The sequence below is a fragment of the Canis aureus genome, chromosome 26 (assembly GCF_053574225.1).
Source record: "Canis aureus isolate CA01 chromosome 26, VMU_Caureus_v.1.0, whole genome shotgun sequence".
NCBI lineage: Eukaryota > Metazoa > Chordata > Mammalia > Carnivora > Canidae > Canis > Canis aureus.
The window spans coordinates 26,576,708-26,589,941 of NC_135636.1; the positions used below are offsets into that span (position 1 = coordinate 26,576,708).

Genomic DNA, 13,234 nt, shown 5'->3' on the forward strand with positions numbered 1-13,234 from the left:
GATAATTAGTGCAATTTCACAACAGTTTTGTTTTTTTTTTTTATAGTCTCTATGCCCAACATGGGGCTCAAGGTCACAACCCTAAGATCAAGCATTGCATGCTCTACCGACTGAGCCAGCCAGGTGCCACTCCTTCCCCATGCTGTGTGACCTTGAGCAAGTCACTTACCCTCTCTGGGCCAGGCCCTGGGCTTAGCTCTAGGGACATAGCAGTGACCAAAGGAGACATGGTTCTTGTCCTCCTAGAGCTCACAGCCCAGGGAGAGCATGGGGTAGAGGCAGATGGACAACATCCAAGAAAACAAAGATCATTTCAGGTGGAGATAAATTCTATGAATAATTAAGACCAGGAGAATATGCAAGAAAGTGAATACCCAAAGAAGGTTCTAAGAAGACCTCTGAGAAGGTGACGTTTAACCTGAACTTGAAGAAGGAGAAGTCTTGTGAAGATCTGGATGAGTGCTCTAGGGAGAGGGAATGGCAAGGGCAAAGGCCCTGAGGTAGAAGCCGCTCTTGTAGTAAAGGAGGCCATGTGGGCCACAAGAGAAAGGGCAGGGCGGGCGATGAGGTCTGTAGCGGTGGGCAGGGGCTGCCGGCTGGGGAGGGGTTTGGACTTATTCTCTGTGTGATGGGCAGAGAGGCGGTGTTGGCAGAGGCACGGTTCTGGGGGTAGAGTGTATATGTGGAGGGGGGGCTTGTCGTCTCCTGTTACAAGGGAGGGGGCGGGGACAGCCAGAGCCAAAGGTCTCTCCCCCGCAGCTCCGGCAGTCCCAGCCCAGAGGCGCCGGCCTGGCGGCTGGAAGACCATGCTGTGGGCACATCTGGGGAACAGCTGCCGGGCCAGAGGAGGTCACGTGGCACAGGCAGGCCCGCCCTGGAGCCTACAAGGCCAAGACTCCGGGAGGGGCAGTGGTGAGCATGCCTGACATGAACCCGCATCAAAAAGGATGCACTCTGCAGCGTAGACACACACATGCACACAAGCCCCGCAGCAACACGCTGCCACTGCCTCAGGAGCCAGATGCCCTACAGTCGATGCCGCATCCCAGCTGTGTGATCTGAAGCAAATCACTCAACTTCTCTGGGCCTCAGTGGCCTCAGTGGTCAAGGGAACATAATATTACTACTTAGGTCATGGGTCTTCTTTTTTTCGGTTGACAGATAGTCACTGGGTGTCCCTCACTGTGTGCCAGGAGCTGTACCAGGCCCTGGGTTACAGCAGGGAAGAGGACAGCCTGGTCCCTGCCCTCCTGAGCTCGCTATCTTTGGTTAAAACTTTGTCACCATGCCTGATGCAGAATGAGCACTTAGAACATGGGACTCATTTGCCCTGAGCCCTGGAGGCCCACAGGGGGAACTTGAAGGCAAAAAAAAAAAAATATCTTTTTTTTTTTTTAAAGATTTTGTTTATTTGTTTATTTATTCATGGAAGACACACACACACACACAGAGAGAAGCAGAGACACAGGCAGAGGGAGAAGCAGGCTCCATGCAGGGAGCCCGACGTGGGACTCGATCCTGGGACTCCAGGATCACACCCTGGGCCGAAGGCAGACGTTCCAACCTCTGAGCCACCCAGGTACCCCAAATAAATTAAATCTTAAAAAAAAAAAGAAAGAAAGAAAGAAAGAAAGAAAGAAAGAAAGAAAGAAAGAAAGGTAGGTAGGTGTGGGGACAGAGAAAGACCACCTCTTGGTATAGCTTATTCACTCTCCCAGCCACTGAACCAAAAGGACTAAGCATTCTCTCCACTTCACAGCTGAGGAAACAGGTACAGCTTGCTCATGGTAGAGCCAGGATTTGAAGGTGTAAAGGGCTGGTGGTCCCTCATCCTCTCTGGCCCCGGTATTCCCATCTGTGAAATGGCACCTGATAACAATACAGCTGCTGCCAGCCCTGGGAGGAGCTGGGCAAATCAGATGGTGCTGGGTATGTGTAAAGGGCTTCCAAAAAGACCAGGGCCATGAATCCTGGGTTGGGACCATGGGGGTTCCTTTAATGAGTCCTCTGACTTTCCTGGCTACCAAAAGAGGAGTCTGCTTTCCTCAGCTGACCTAGTAGGTAGGACTGGGAGAAGGCTCCCCCAGTGCACACTCCCAAGGAGAGGGTGAGAAAAAAATGCCCATTTGGCAACCAAATAAACTGGCAGTCTTTATTTAAACTTCTTGTCAGGCCTGAAAAATGTAAGAGATAATAACCAATGTCTGGCAGTACTGAAAATTTTCTGGAAAGGAATGAAGCCAACTCTTCCACATAGGCCTGGGATGGGTGTGAGTATAGGAGGGTGTCACTATTTCAGTTGTGAACTCTGAAGGGAATACAGAGAAGAGAATATTTCAGGCGGTCTGGAATCCCATCTCACAGAGCTCCTAAAAACCCCTGGAAGCAGAACTGTAACCAAATAAGCCCCACAATCTGACCTGGAATTGGCCAGTTGCTACTACCACCCACTGTTTAGTACATGTGCTGCCGAAGCGAGCACCTACCGCCTAGTGTTTAGTGAGCATCTACTACGTACCAAGACCATGGCAGGCACTTTGCGAGCCTAATCTCAATGACACTTCACAGTAACCTTAGGGAGGTGGCAACTTCTATCATCATTATGCCAATGGGGAAGCAGAGGCTCAGAGAGGTGGATGGTGTTCCTTCAGGTCACACAGTGTAAGGATTTGAAGCCTAAGCTGTTGGACCCTGCCCCAGGCCTTTCAACTATTCCACAGCCAGTTGCTTCTCAAATTGTCAAAGTTTGTCCAGACACCAGTGCCCCCACACATCTTCATTCTGGCCATTTCTCCTTATGTTTTTCCTACATAGAATGCTCAGAGGATAAGTCACCTCCTCCAGGGAGCCTCCCTGATTTCCTCCAAGGTAGAACTCATCCTTTGTGTTTCTTTTCTTTTTTTTTTTCTTTGTGTTTCTAAGGCACCTACTGGGAAATTTTCATAATATAGTCTTTTTTTTTAAGATTTTATTTATTCATAGAGACAGCTAGAAAGAGAGGCAGAGGGAGAAACAGCATAATATAGTCTTGATGTGAGAATAATTCCTTTTTTTTCAAGATTTTATTTATTTATTCATGAGAGACAGAGAGAGAGAGAGAGAGAGAGAGAGAGCAGGGACATAGGCAGAGGGAAAAGCAGGCTCCACACAGTGAGCCCCATGTAGGACTTGATCCCAGGACTCCAGGATCATGCCCTGGGCTGAAGGCAGGGGCTAAACTGCTGAGCCACCCCGGGATCCCCAATAATTCCTTTCTATAGCCCGTGGCCAGCACAGGACCTGGCAGGAGGTGAGTGTTCCTGAATGTTACGTGTACTTAACTTTAAGGGGTCCTTATTTTCCCTTGACCTTCTTTTGCTATTTGTCTGTAGAGTGGCATTGACATTCTATCTCATTCTGACAAACAGGCCAGAGGGAGGAACACTAACCATTTGGAGCTGGCTTTTTATTAAACAAAGTAGTAACGAATCCATTTTTGTTTTAAAATATATTCAAGAAATGCCCAAGTGTAACAGATCATAGACTGAAATGTAAAACCCAACACTATGGGGCAGCCCAGGTGGCTCAGCGGTTTAGCGCTGCCTTCAGCCCAGGGCGTGATCCTGGAGACCCAGGATCGAGTCCCACATCAGGCTCCCTGCATGGAGCCTGTTTCTCCCTCTGCCTGTGTCTCTGCCTCTCTCTGTCTCTGTTTCTCTGTGTGTGTGTGTCTCTCATGAATAAATAAATAAAATCTTTAAAAATAAAAAAAACAAAAACCCAACACTATAAAATGTCTGGTAAATATAGGAGGAGAAATTTTTTGTGATCTTGAGGCTGTGATTTCTTAGATATGATCAGGGAAGCATGATCTATAAAATAAAAAATTGAGAAATTGGATTTCATCAAAATTTAAAACTTCTGTTCTTCAAAAGATACTGTTGAAAGGATGCAGAGAACAGACACAGAGAAAATAGTTGCAAATCATATGTCTGGGGATTTGGGTTCAAAATACATAAAGAACTCTTTTTTTTAAGTTTTTAAAAAATATTTATTTATTTATTTATGATAGACATAGAGAGGCAGAGACACAGGAGGAGGGAGAAGCAGGCCCCATGCAGGGAGCCCGACGCGGGACTTGATCCCGGGACTCCAGGATCACGCCCTGGAACAAAGGCAGGCACTAAACCACTGATCCACCCAGGGATCCCTAAAATATATAAAGAACTCTTATAACTCAACAAGAAGAAAACAAATGAAAAGAAGTGGGCGAAAGATTGACAGGTAGCAGGAGGAATTTTTGTGATGGAATTGTTCTGTGTCTTCACTATGGCAGTGGTCGTGCAAGTCTGCACATGTAATAACATCATATAGAAATAAGATTGCATAGAACTAAACACACACACAAGTGAGTGTGTATAAAGCTGGTGAAATGTGTTTGTGATATTGTACTGCCAGATGCTGCCATCAGGGAACCTGGGTGAAGGCTATGAGGGATCTCTCTGTATTGTTTCTTATGACTATATGCGAATCTACAGTTATCTAATTTTTTTTCACAGTTATCTAATTTTTTAAAAAGATTTTATTTATTTATTCATGGGAGACACAGAGAGAGAGGCAGAGACACAGGCGGAGGGAGAAGCAGGTTCCACACAGGGAGCCCGACACGGGACTCGATTCCAGGTCTCCAGGATCACACCCTGGGCTGAAGGCAGACCCTGAATCACTGAGCCACCCAGGTGTCCCTCTAATATTTTTTTTAACGAGCAAAAGAAGTAAATGAGCCTTCACCTAAGAAGATATATGGATGGCATATATATAAGCACATGAAAAGATGCTCAACATCTGTAGTCATTAGGACAATGCAAATTAAAGTCACAGTGAGATACGTCAACCCATCTATTAGAATGGCTGAAAAAGACTGAGCAACCCTGAGAGGACATGGAGGAACTGGACTCTCAGTGCCACTGATAGGCGTGTACACGGAATACCCCCTTGGGAAAACAGGTAAGCAATTTCTTATCAAGTTACATAAAAACCTACTTTGTGACTCAGTGACTTCACTACTATTTGTCTAAAAGAAATGAAAGCGTAGATTCGGGCAGCCCTGGTGGCTCAGCGGTTTAGTGCCGCCTTCAGCCCAGGGCCTGATCCTGGAGACCCGGGATCGAGTCCCATGTCAGGCTCCCTGCACAGAGCCTGCTTCTCCCTCTGCCTGTGTCTCTGCATCTCTCATGAATAAATAAATAAAATCTTAAAAAAAAAAAAAAAAAAGCGTAGATTCATAGGAACACTTGTACACAAATGTTTGTAGCAGTTTTATTTGTACAACCCCCAAACTACAAACAACCCAAAAGTCCAGGACAGGTGAATGGATAAGCAAATCGCGGCAGATCCGTATACCACTACTACTCTGCAGTAACAATGGAATGAACGTGGATGAATCTCAAAATAATTAGGTGGAGTTCAAGAAACAAGGCTGAAAGCCTTTTTTTTTTTTTTTTTTGGAGGAAAGAGTATACATACAATATATACTATACTCCCTTTATATAAAATTCTAGAAAAGGAAAAAAAAATTCTAGAAAAGGCAAGGTAATCTATAGAGAGAGAAGGGTGACTGCCTGGGCACTGGGTGGAAGAGGCGGAGGGTGGGGTTAGGAGGGGCAGAGGAAAACTTTTAGAGCTGAAGAAGTATATGTTAATGTTCTTGATTATGGTGATGGTTTATGGGTATATATGCCTGTCTAAAGTTATCAAATTGTACCCGTTAAATATATGCAGTTAGCGTGTGTCAATTACACTTCAGTTACACTGTTGAAGACAAAATGTAAGAACGAAATACCTATGTGAAGATAAGAGTGAAAGTCCTACTTCATGTTGTTCTCCTTCCCTCACTCTTCACATGTCAGGAATTTGATGTTTATCCTTTTTTCTAATATTTTTGTTGAATGCAATTTATTTGTTTATTTAAAATTTTTAAAAAGTAATTCCCTACCCTCAACATGGGCTTTGAACTCACAACCCCATGATCAAGAGTCCCATGCTCCAGGGCAGCCCAGGTGGCTTAGCAGTTTAGCACCGCCTTCAGCCCAGGGCATGATCCTGAAGAGGGGGGATGGAGTCCCAAGTCGGGCTCCCCGCATGGAGCCTGCTTCTCCCTCCGCCTGTGTCTCTGCCTCTCTTTCTCTGTGTCTCTCATAAATAAATAAAATCTTAAAAAAAAAGAGTCCCATGCTCCACGGATTAAGCCAGCTAGGCACTCTTGTTGAGGTGCAATTTAAATACAGTGAAATGCAGGGACACCTGGGTGGCTCAATGATCAAGCTCCTGCCTTAGGCTCAGGGCCTGATCCTGGGGTCCTGGGATTGAGTCTCACATTGAGCTCCCCACAGAGAGCCTGTTTCTCCCTCTGCCTGTGTCTCTGCCTCTCTGTGTGTCTCTCATGAATAAGTAAATAAAATCTTAAAAAACAAAGGTAGATAAATAAAATGACCTGCACAAAAGTATATAATCCAATGTGTTTTGATTAATTCATACACTGTGTACCACACACCTCGCCATCATATTGCCCTTCCCTGGCAATTCCCACCCTCCACTCCCAGAAACAACTACCATTCTGATTTCTTTCGCCAAAAATCAGTTATGCCCGTTCTAGAACTTCATATAAGGAAAAATCAGACAGTACTGTGTTTGGAATTTTTCCACAGCTTGATTGTCTTTTAAAAATTCATTTCCAAAAATAAAAATAAAAATTCATTTCCAGGTACACATGTACTTGGGAGCAGTGTGTTTGCTTTTTTACATGCAAGAAGTCCTACCTTGGCCACTAGTCTAATGGTTACTCTACCAACAGTAGAATCTAGGTATCTCTCAGCCCTTCTTCCCACCTGCTGCATAGACATTCCATAGCACCCATGTTCCATTCATAGTGTATATGCTCCATTCATAGTTCATCTAATGCCCCTGTGGGTGGACATTGAGGTTACCTCAACTTCCCCTCTTGAAAATAGCACCTCAATGAATGTCCTTGGGCAGACATCCTTGTGTCTGTGTGTGTAAGTTTCTCTGGAATTGATGCCAGCAAGGAGAATTGCTGGGTCAGTTAATAAACACTGGGTAATGAATTAATATTCTAATTTCTTCTGGCTGGTCATTGTCTTTCCAATTCTTTAGCAATTGTTTTGGACAGCAAAATGTTCTTGCCAGTTATTAGAAGATTGCTAAACAAGGCTTAGGGAGTTTGGAGAGTTTGGGGGTGTGGTAAAAAGGGATGAAGAGTCCAGTTAATTAATTAATAATGTCTCTTTCCTTTGAAGCTGGTCTCACTGATTGGTTTTCCTGGTTCTCCCATGTTGAGGCAGAAGCCAGGTTTACTGGCCCCCTCCCCCAGACTTCTGTGGGAAAAGGAAACCTGCTGATGCCCAGTGAATTAATTGCTGGGGGATGGGGAGGAGGAGGGACCATAACCATAATACCAACTCTCTCCGTGGTGGGCAAAGTATTTTAGCCATGCCAAAGCTCCACGTCCTTGGGTGGCTATTCTAGACATTGGTGTCTCCAGCTTCTGGCCAATCTGGGGCTCCAAAAGCTCCGACTCCCTACCCTGGAAGGAAGGGATTGCGTTACAATAAAGTGCCCCTGTTAAAATAATGCAGCCATTACAAGAGCTATGCCTCTAGGGAGACTTTTCGGGCCTCAGTTTCCTCCTTTGCATAAAGAAACCAAAGAACTCCTCTCTAGAGTTGTGACTAGGATTACAGACGATGATAACGGCAATGGCTTTACACACAATGAAATACACGTGCCTTGCACGAACTAAGAATTCAATAAGCCACTTTGTCATTAATATCAAAATGCCAGGCAAATGCTATATTAGGAATCAGAGAGGGGGGAATCCCTGGGTGGCTCAGCGGTTTAGGGCCTGCAGAGGGCCCAGGGTGTGATCCTGTAGACCCGGGATCGAGTCCCGCGTCGGGCTCCCTGCGTGGAGCCTGCTTCTCCCTCTGCCTGTGTCTCTGACTCTCTCATGAATAAATAAATAAAATCTTAAAAAAAAAAAAAAAAAAAAAAAAAAAAAAAGGACTCAGAGCCGGAGACAACTAACTTCACCCAGCAGCAAAGTTGGGATGAGAACTCTCCCCCCGCAGCCAGGGTGCCGAGGAAGCGGTGAAGAAACGTCCCAGGGGCCTGAGGTGTGAGCCCGGCGGGGCGATTCCCAGGTGTGGGGCAGGGAAGGCGACCCTTGGCCAGAGACCGCGCCCGCCAGGAGCGCATTCCCGGCTTCCCGCCCGGGGTCCGCAGGTGACTGGCCGAGCGGGGCGCAGTGGGGGAGCGCTCGAGCCGGGTTTGCCGTCTCCATGGCGACCGCCCGCGCGGCGCCAGCCTGACAGCCCGTCCCGGTTTTATGAATGGGTGACGTCACGGGCCTGGCGTCTAACGGTCTGAGCCGCTTGTTCAGACGCTGACACAGACCCGCCCGGGAGGTGGGGGGCGGGGGGGGGGGTGAGCCTGGAGCTCGGCAGCTGCCGCGCCGTGGGAGGGAGACCCTGATCGGAGGTCTTGGGGGTGGGGGGGAAGGGGACAGGAAACAGCCAAAAAAGGGAGAAAAATTCTAAAATCACTAGTTGATGCAGATTTAGGGAATCTTTGCAGGAGATGCAGCCCCCCTCTGGGGGCCTTCTATCTAGTTCATGTCCCAGAGGATCCGCCCCCGATCCTAGAGGAAGACTTTCCCGAATTAATTGCTCCCACCCAGAGGGGCCTGGGTAAAGCCTCCCAGGTCCCAGGAACATTAACTAGCAACTTTCTCTGGGAATTGGGTAAGGGAGACCAGCTTTGGGGAGCAGAGGGTAAAGGAAGGCCGGCTTTAAGTTTTGTGCCAGACCCAAGAGGTCGGGCTCCCAGAAGCCCAGGCTCTAGTCGTGGGCTCTCTAGATAAGCCAGAGCCAGCCGCTTCCGCACTGAAGCCTCAATTTCTCCCATCTGTAAAATGGAGCTGGAGAGGTGAGAAAATGAACCTGAGAAAAGTGATTCCAGAAGTCTTCGTTGTCGGCAATGCGTCCTTTGCGAGAAGCCCAAGGTAGCCCTCGCCTGCCACTAGCCACCCCGCCCCGTGCCCTTCCACTCCCGGTTCCTGGGACTCGAGCTCCCTTTCCGAGGCTGCGAGGGTGCACTCGTGGAGCAGGAGGCGGGCCCCAGAAGCACCGAAGGCCACGCCTCAAGACCGCCCATTGGCTGCTTTTGAACCTCTGAGCCCGCCTCTGGCGGCGGGGCAGAGGGGAGGGCGGGGAGCCGCGGCGTCTCTATAAAAGCTGCTGCGGGGGTGCCGCGGGCGCACTCTATAACCGCCTCTCCCCCGCCCCGAGGTCCAGGCTCCCGCCGGGTGTCCGCCTCCTTGCGCTTCGGCTCCCCGCTCTTCTCCGACGCCAGCATCATGAAGGTCGCCAGTGGCAGTGCCGCGGCCGCCGCGGGCCCCAGCTGCGCGCTGAAGGCCGGCAAGACGGCGGGCGGCGCGGGCGAGGTGGTGCGCTGTCTGTCCGAGCAGAGCGTGGCCATCTCGCGCTGCGCCGGGGGCGCCGGGGCGCGCCTGCCCGCCCTGCTCGACGAGCAGCAGGTGAACGTGCTGCTCTACGACATGAACGGCTGCTACTCGCGCCTCAAGGAGCTGGTGCCCACCCTGCCCCAGAACCGCAAGGTGAGCCGGGTGGAGATCCTCCAGCACGTCATCGACTACATCTGGGACCTGGAGTTGGAGCTGAACTCGGAATCCCAAGTCGGGACCCCGGGAGGCCGGGGGCTCCCCGCCCGGGCTCCGCTCAGCACCCTCAACGGCGAGATCAGCGCCCTGGCGGCCGAGGTGAGAGGAGCATTTTCTTTCTACAGTTGGGGACACAGGCCCCGAGGGAGGCGGAGGGGGGTGAGCCTTGGCTCTACAGCCGCCCCATCCTTCCGGGCACCTGGCTGTGCAGGGATGCCCAAGGAGATCGGAAGAAGCGCGCTCTCAAAAGCGTCTCCTGGGGAAGGTGTTGCAGCCTCGTCCCCTCCGACCCGCCCGTCTCACCTCTCTCGTTTCACAGGCGGCGTGTGTTCCGGCGGACGATCGCATCTTGTGTCGCTGAAGCGCCTCTCTCCAGGACTGGCGGACCCCAGCCCTCCAGGGGGCGAGAAGAACCCGTGCTCTGATCCTGCCGAGCGCCTCGCTGGAGCTGGGGAGGACACACGATTGAGCTCGGCGACCGGTGGGGCGCTTGCTGGATCCAGCCCAGGGCCCGGGACGGAGGGCTGACCCTCCACCTACCAACCACCAGAGACTTGGGGGACCCCTCCCCAGTGTGTTTCTATTTTTTGAAAAGCAGACATTTTAAAAAATGGTCACGTTTGGTGCTTCTCAGATTTCTGAGGAAATTAATTGCTTTGTATTGTATATTACAATGATCACCGAGAATATTGTTTTACAATAGTTCTGTGGGGTGGTTTTCTTTTTTTGTTATTAAACAAACACTTTAGACTACGGTAAAGTTGCAGTGATTTTTTGGACTGAGGGGAGGGCCTTGGGATGCGGGTGACCCCTGACTCTCTTCACAGCTGGTGCTGGGGCTTGGGGGAGGGGTACTTAGAAGGCCACATCTGGACTGTCGGTTTTACCGACCTGAACTGAGTGTTTTCCGGTGTCTTTAAAGTCTATTCTTTCCCCATCACTGGTCATTTCCCTGCTCCCTGGTGTCATAAAATTAAATCCTCTAGACCTCTAGGGTTTCTCCAAGCGGTCTTGGGCCATCTGGGTCACCTGGGGGAGGTTGTTAAAAATGCAGATCAACCTGCCAAGGCCCACTGTCACTTTAAGTATTCAACAGGCCATTTAAGTTGGAGAACCAGGTCACTGAGCCGCCTCCATCTTTGCCAACATAGGGGAAGGGGAGACCAAGACCTAGAGGAGAAAACTTGCTGAGAGCCTGTCTGAGGCAGGACTTCTGTCGCCCCATTCCCCAGTGGGAGGTGCCTCCCCAGTTGGGCTGCCTAGCCCTGGATTGTAGCAGGCTGCCCTGGGGCTCCCAGCTTGTCCAAGTGGGTGAGCAAGTTGGCAGGGCCAGCCTGGGCACAGCTGCTGGGCCACCTGCTCTGGGTCCAGGCTCAGCCCCCTCACCCTGGCCTGGCTATGCCAATAGCTCACGAAGACCAACCTCTCTCCCCCAGGGTTCCCGTGTGGGCTGAGGAGGAATGGGAGAGTCCGTCCCCAGCTCTTGAGCAGGAAAAAGCTGTCATTGGCAAGGGGCTATCTGCCTGGACATGTGTGAGTTTGCACACGGAGGAGTGCATAGGAGTGTCTGGGCCTGTGTTTGTGACATGAGTGAACTGGTAGCTCCCCCCGCCTGTGGGGCTGGGTCATCTGCTGTGTACAGGCCTAGGGGTGTGGATGAGGATAAGGCATGGGGGGGTGTGCAGAAGGGCAAATGCGAGCACATGTGTTCTGCAGATAAGTGTGCAACCTCCAGCTGTTTGGGCTTCTGTGTTCTGCCCAAATGCATTATGGGCATCTCTGCATGGGTCTGGCTTGATGGATGGGTTTGTGTGTCCAGGAGCTTCAGAACCACACTGTGGGTTTCTAAGTGTGTAATTGTTCTGTAAGTTGGCTGGCATTCCTGGGTCTCTGCTGGTCTGGGGTGGAGGTGGGGGCAGCTGTGCTCAGGAAACGCTCCATCAGAAGCTCAAGTACCAACCCTCGGAGCAACTGTTAGGCCCTGCGGACATCACCCTTCGAGTATCCCGACCACATCAGTTCCCATGTATGGGACACACCGAGCCCCAACCTAAGGGCATAGAACTTAGTCCAGAGAGGGTCAGGCCTATTAATACATTTTGTCCGTAAATAGAATAAAATAAATGCCACCTGGTACCATGAGCGGGATCCATGCTCTCTACTCTTTACATAGCAGATCCCATGGATCCCCATGGGGCTAAAGGCAGGATTCTGATCCCAGGTTTACAAGGGGAAACTGAGACAGCATCAAGGACAAATGAAAGATCATCACCCGCTGAGCACTAACCCTGGGCCAGGTGCCACCCCACCCCAGCACGTGATGGACTTAATCAAAGAACAATATTTGGAGGCAAATCATGCCCTTTGCTATTTCCCGCTCAACACCCGACCCCGCTGCCCTTGCAGAGCGTTAACTTCCCCGGATTGCAGAGAATCCACGGAATAGGGCACTTACTACGCCGTGTTTGATAGTTACAAATTGTCACTATTAACTGTCGTCCGGGTGCCCTTGGAGTGTCCTCAGAGGCACACGTGTGCACCCACTGCCTCCCGGGGCGGCCCCCCGCCAGCCCACCCACGGGCACGTGGGCGTGCCCCCGCGTCCTGCCTCCGGGCGGGGAGGAGAGGGGAAGGGAAGGGGCCGCGGCGGGGGCGGGGGCGGGGGCGGGGGCCTCGGCCACCTCCCCGCCGTGCAGGCGCACTCTGGCTTCCACGTTTCCCTCTTTTCCCCTTTGGCCGGGGCCCAGCCCATCTGGAGGCCCGCTCGGCGGCGGCCTGGGAGCGTTTCCATCAGCTGGGCCCGAGGAATGCGGAGCTATTTAACCTGAGCATCCCCAGGTGTACGGAGGCGCCTGGCTGTCTGGGGCCCGCCGCCTTTGGCACGGCCGCGCTAGACAAACAGCGCCGCCCCCGCCCTGCCCCTCCGCCCGCAGCTGCAGCCGGGCCTGGGAACGGGCGGGCGCTGGGCTTGCATCAGGCTCGCCTCGCGGGGTGGGGGTGGGGCCGGGGGCGGGGTGGGGGCACCGGGGGCCGGCGTGACTCTGCGTGCGTGCGTGTGTGTGTGTGTGTGTGTGTAACACGCACAGTCCCGCTCTGTGTGTGGAGTATGCAAAACTTTTGTGTGTGTGTGTAGCACACAAAGCCCTACTCTGTGTGTGTGTGTCACACAAAACCCTGCCCTTTTCAGCGGTGCTTGGAAAATCATTAACTCCTTAACCCCTCCTGGACCTGGTGCAGGGAGGAGCTGGGGGCAGAGGCTACAGAGAAACTCCAGGACCAAGTTTCTTGGGCATTGGCTCCTGCCTGCCCAGGGCTGTGGGCCTGAAATCTGGTGTGTGTGTGTGTTTCTCTAACAAACACTTATGGAGCACTTATTATGTACCAGGTATCATACTAAGCTCTTTTAAATTTAATTCATTTAATCCTCCTCACAGCTGTACAGGAACGATGATGCTATCGTGCTCATTTCAACAAAAATAACCAGAGCAACAACAATAA

General features: G+C 51.0%; 1 protein-coding gene across 1 annotated transcript; it reads left to right on the forward strand.

Moving 5' to 3' along the window:
* Nucleotides 1-8,560: 8,560 nt before the first annotated feature.
* On the forward strand, nt 8,561-10,496 carry ID1 (inhibitor of DNA binding 1). Its single transcript, XM_077872628.1, has 2 exons — nt 8,561-9,835; nt 10,056-10,496. The coding sequence occupies exons 1-2, from the start codon at nt 9,413-9,415 to the stop codon at nt 10,095-10,097; spliced, it is 465 nt and encodes a 154-aa protein (XP_077728754.1). The 5' UTR covers nt 8,561-9,412; the 3' UTR covers nt 10,098-10,496.
* Nucleotides 10,497-13,234: the final 2,738 nt, after the last annotated feature.

Bases quoted from the DNA above. Each gene is read 5' to 3' on its own strand.
- ID1 (XM_077872628.1), top strand. From the start codon at position 9,413: ATGAAGGTCGCCAGTGGCAGTGCCGCGGCCGCCGCGGGCCCCAGCTGC. The intron at 9,836-10,055 runs GTGAGAGGAGCA...CTCGTTTCACAG, and splicing joins TCAGCGCCCTGGCGGCCGAG to GCGGCGTGTGTTCCGGCGGA.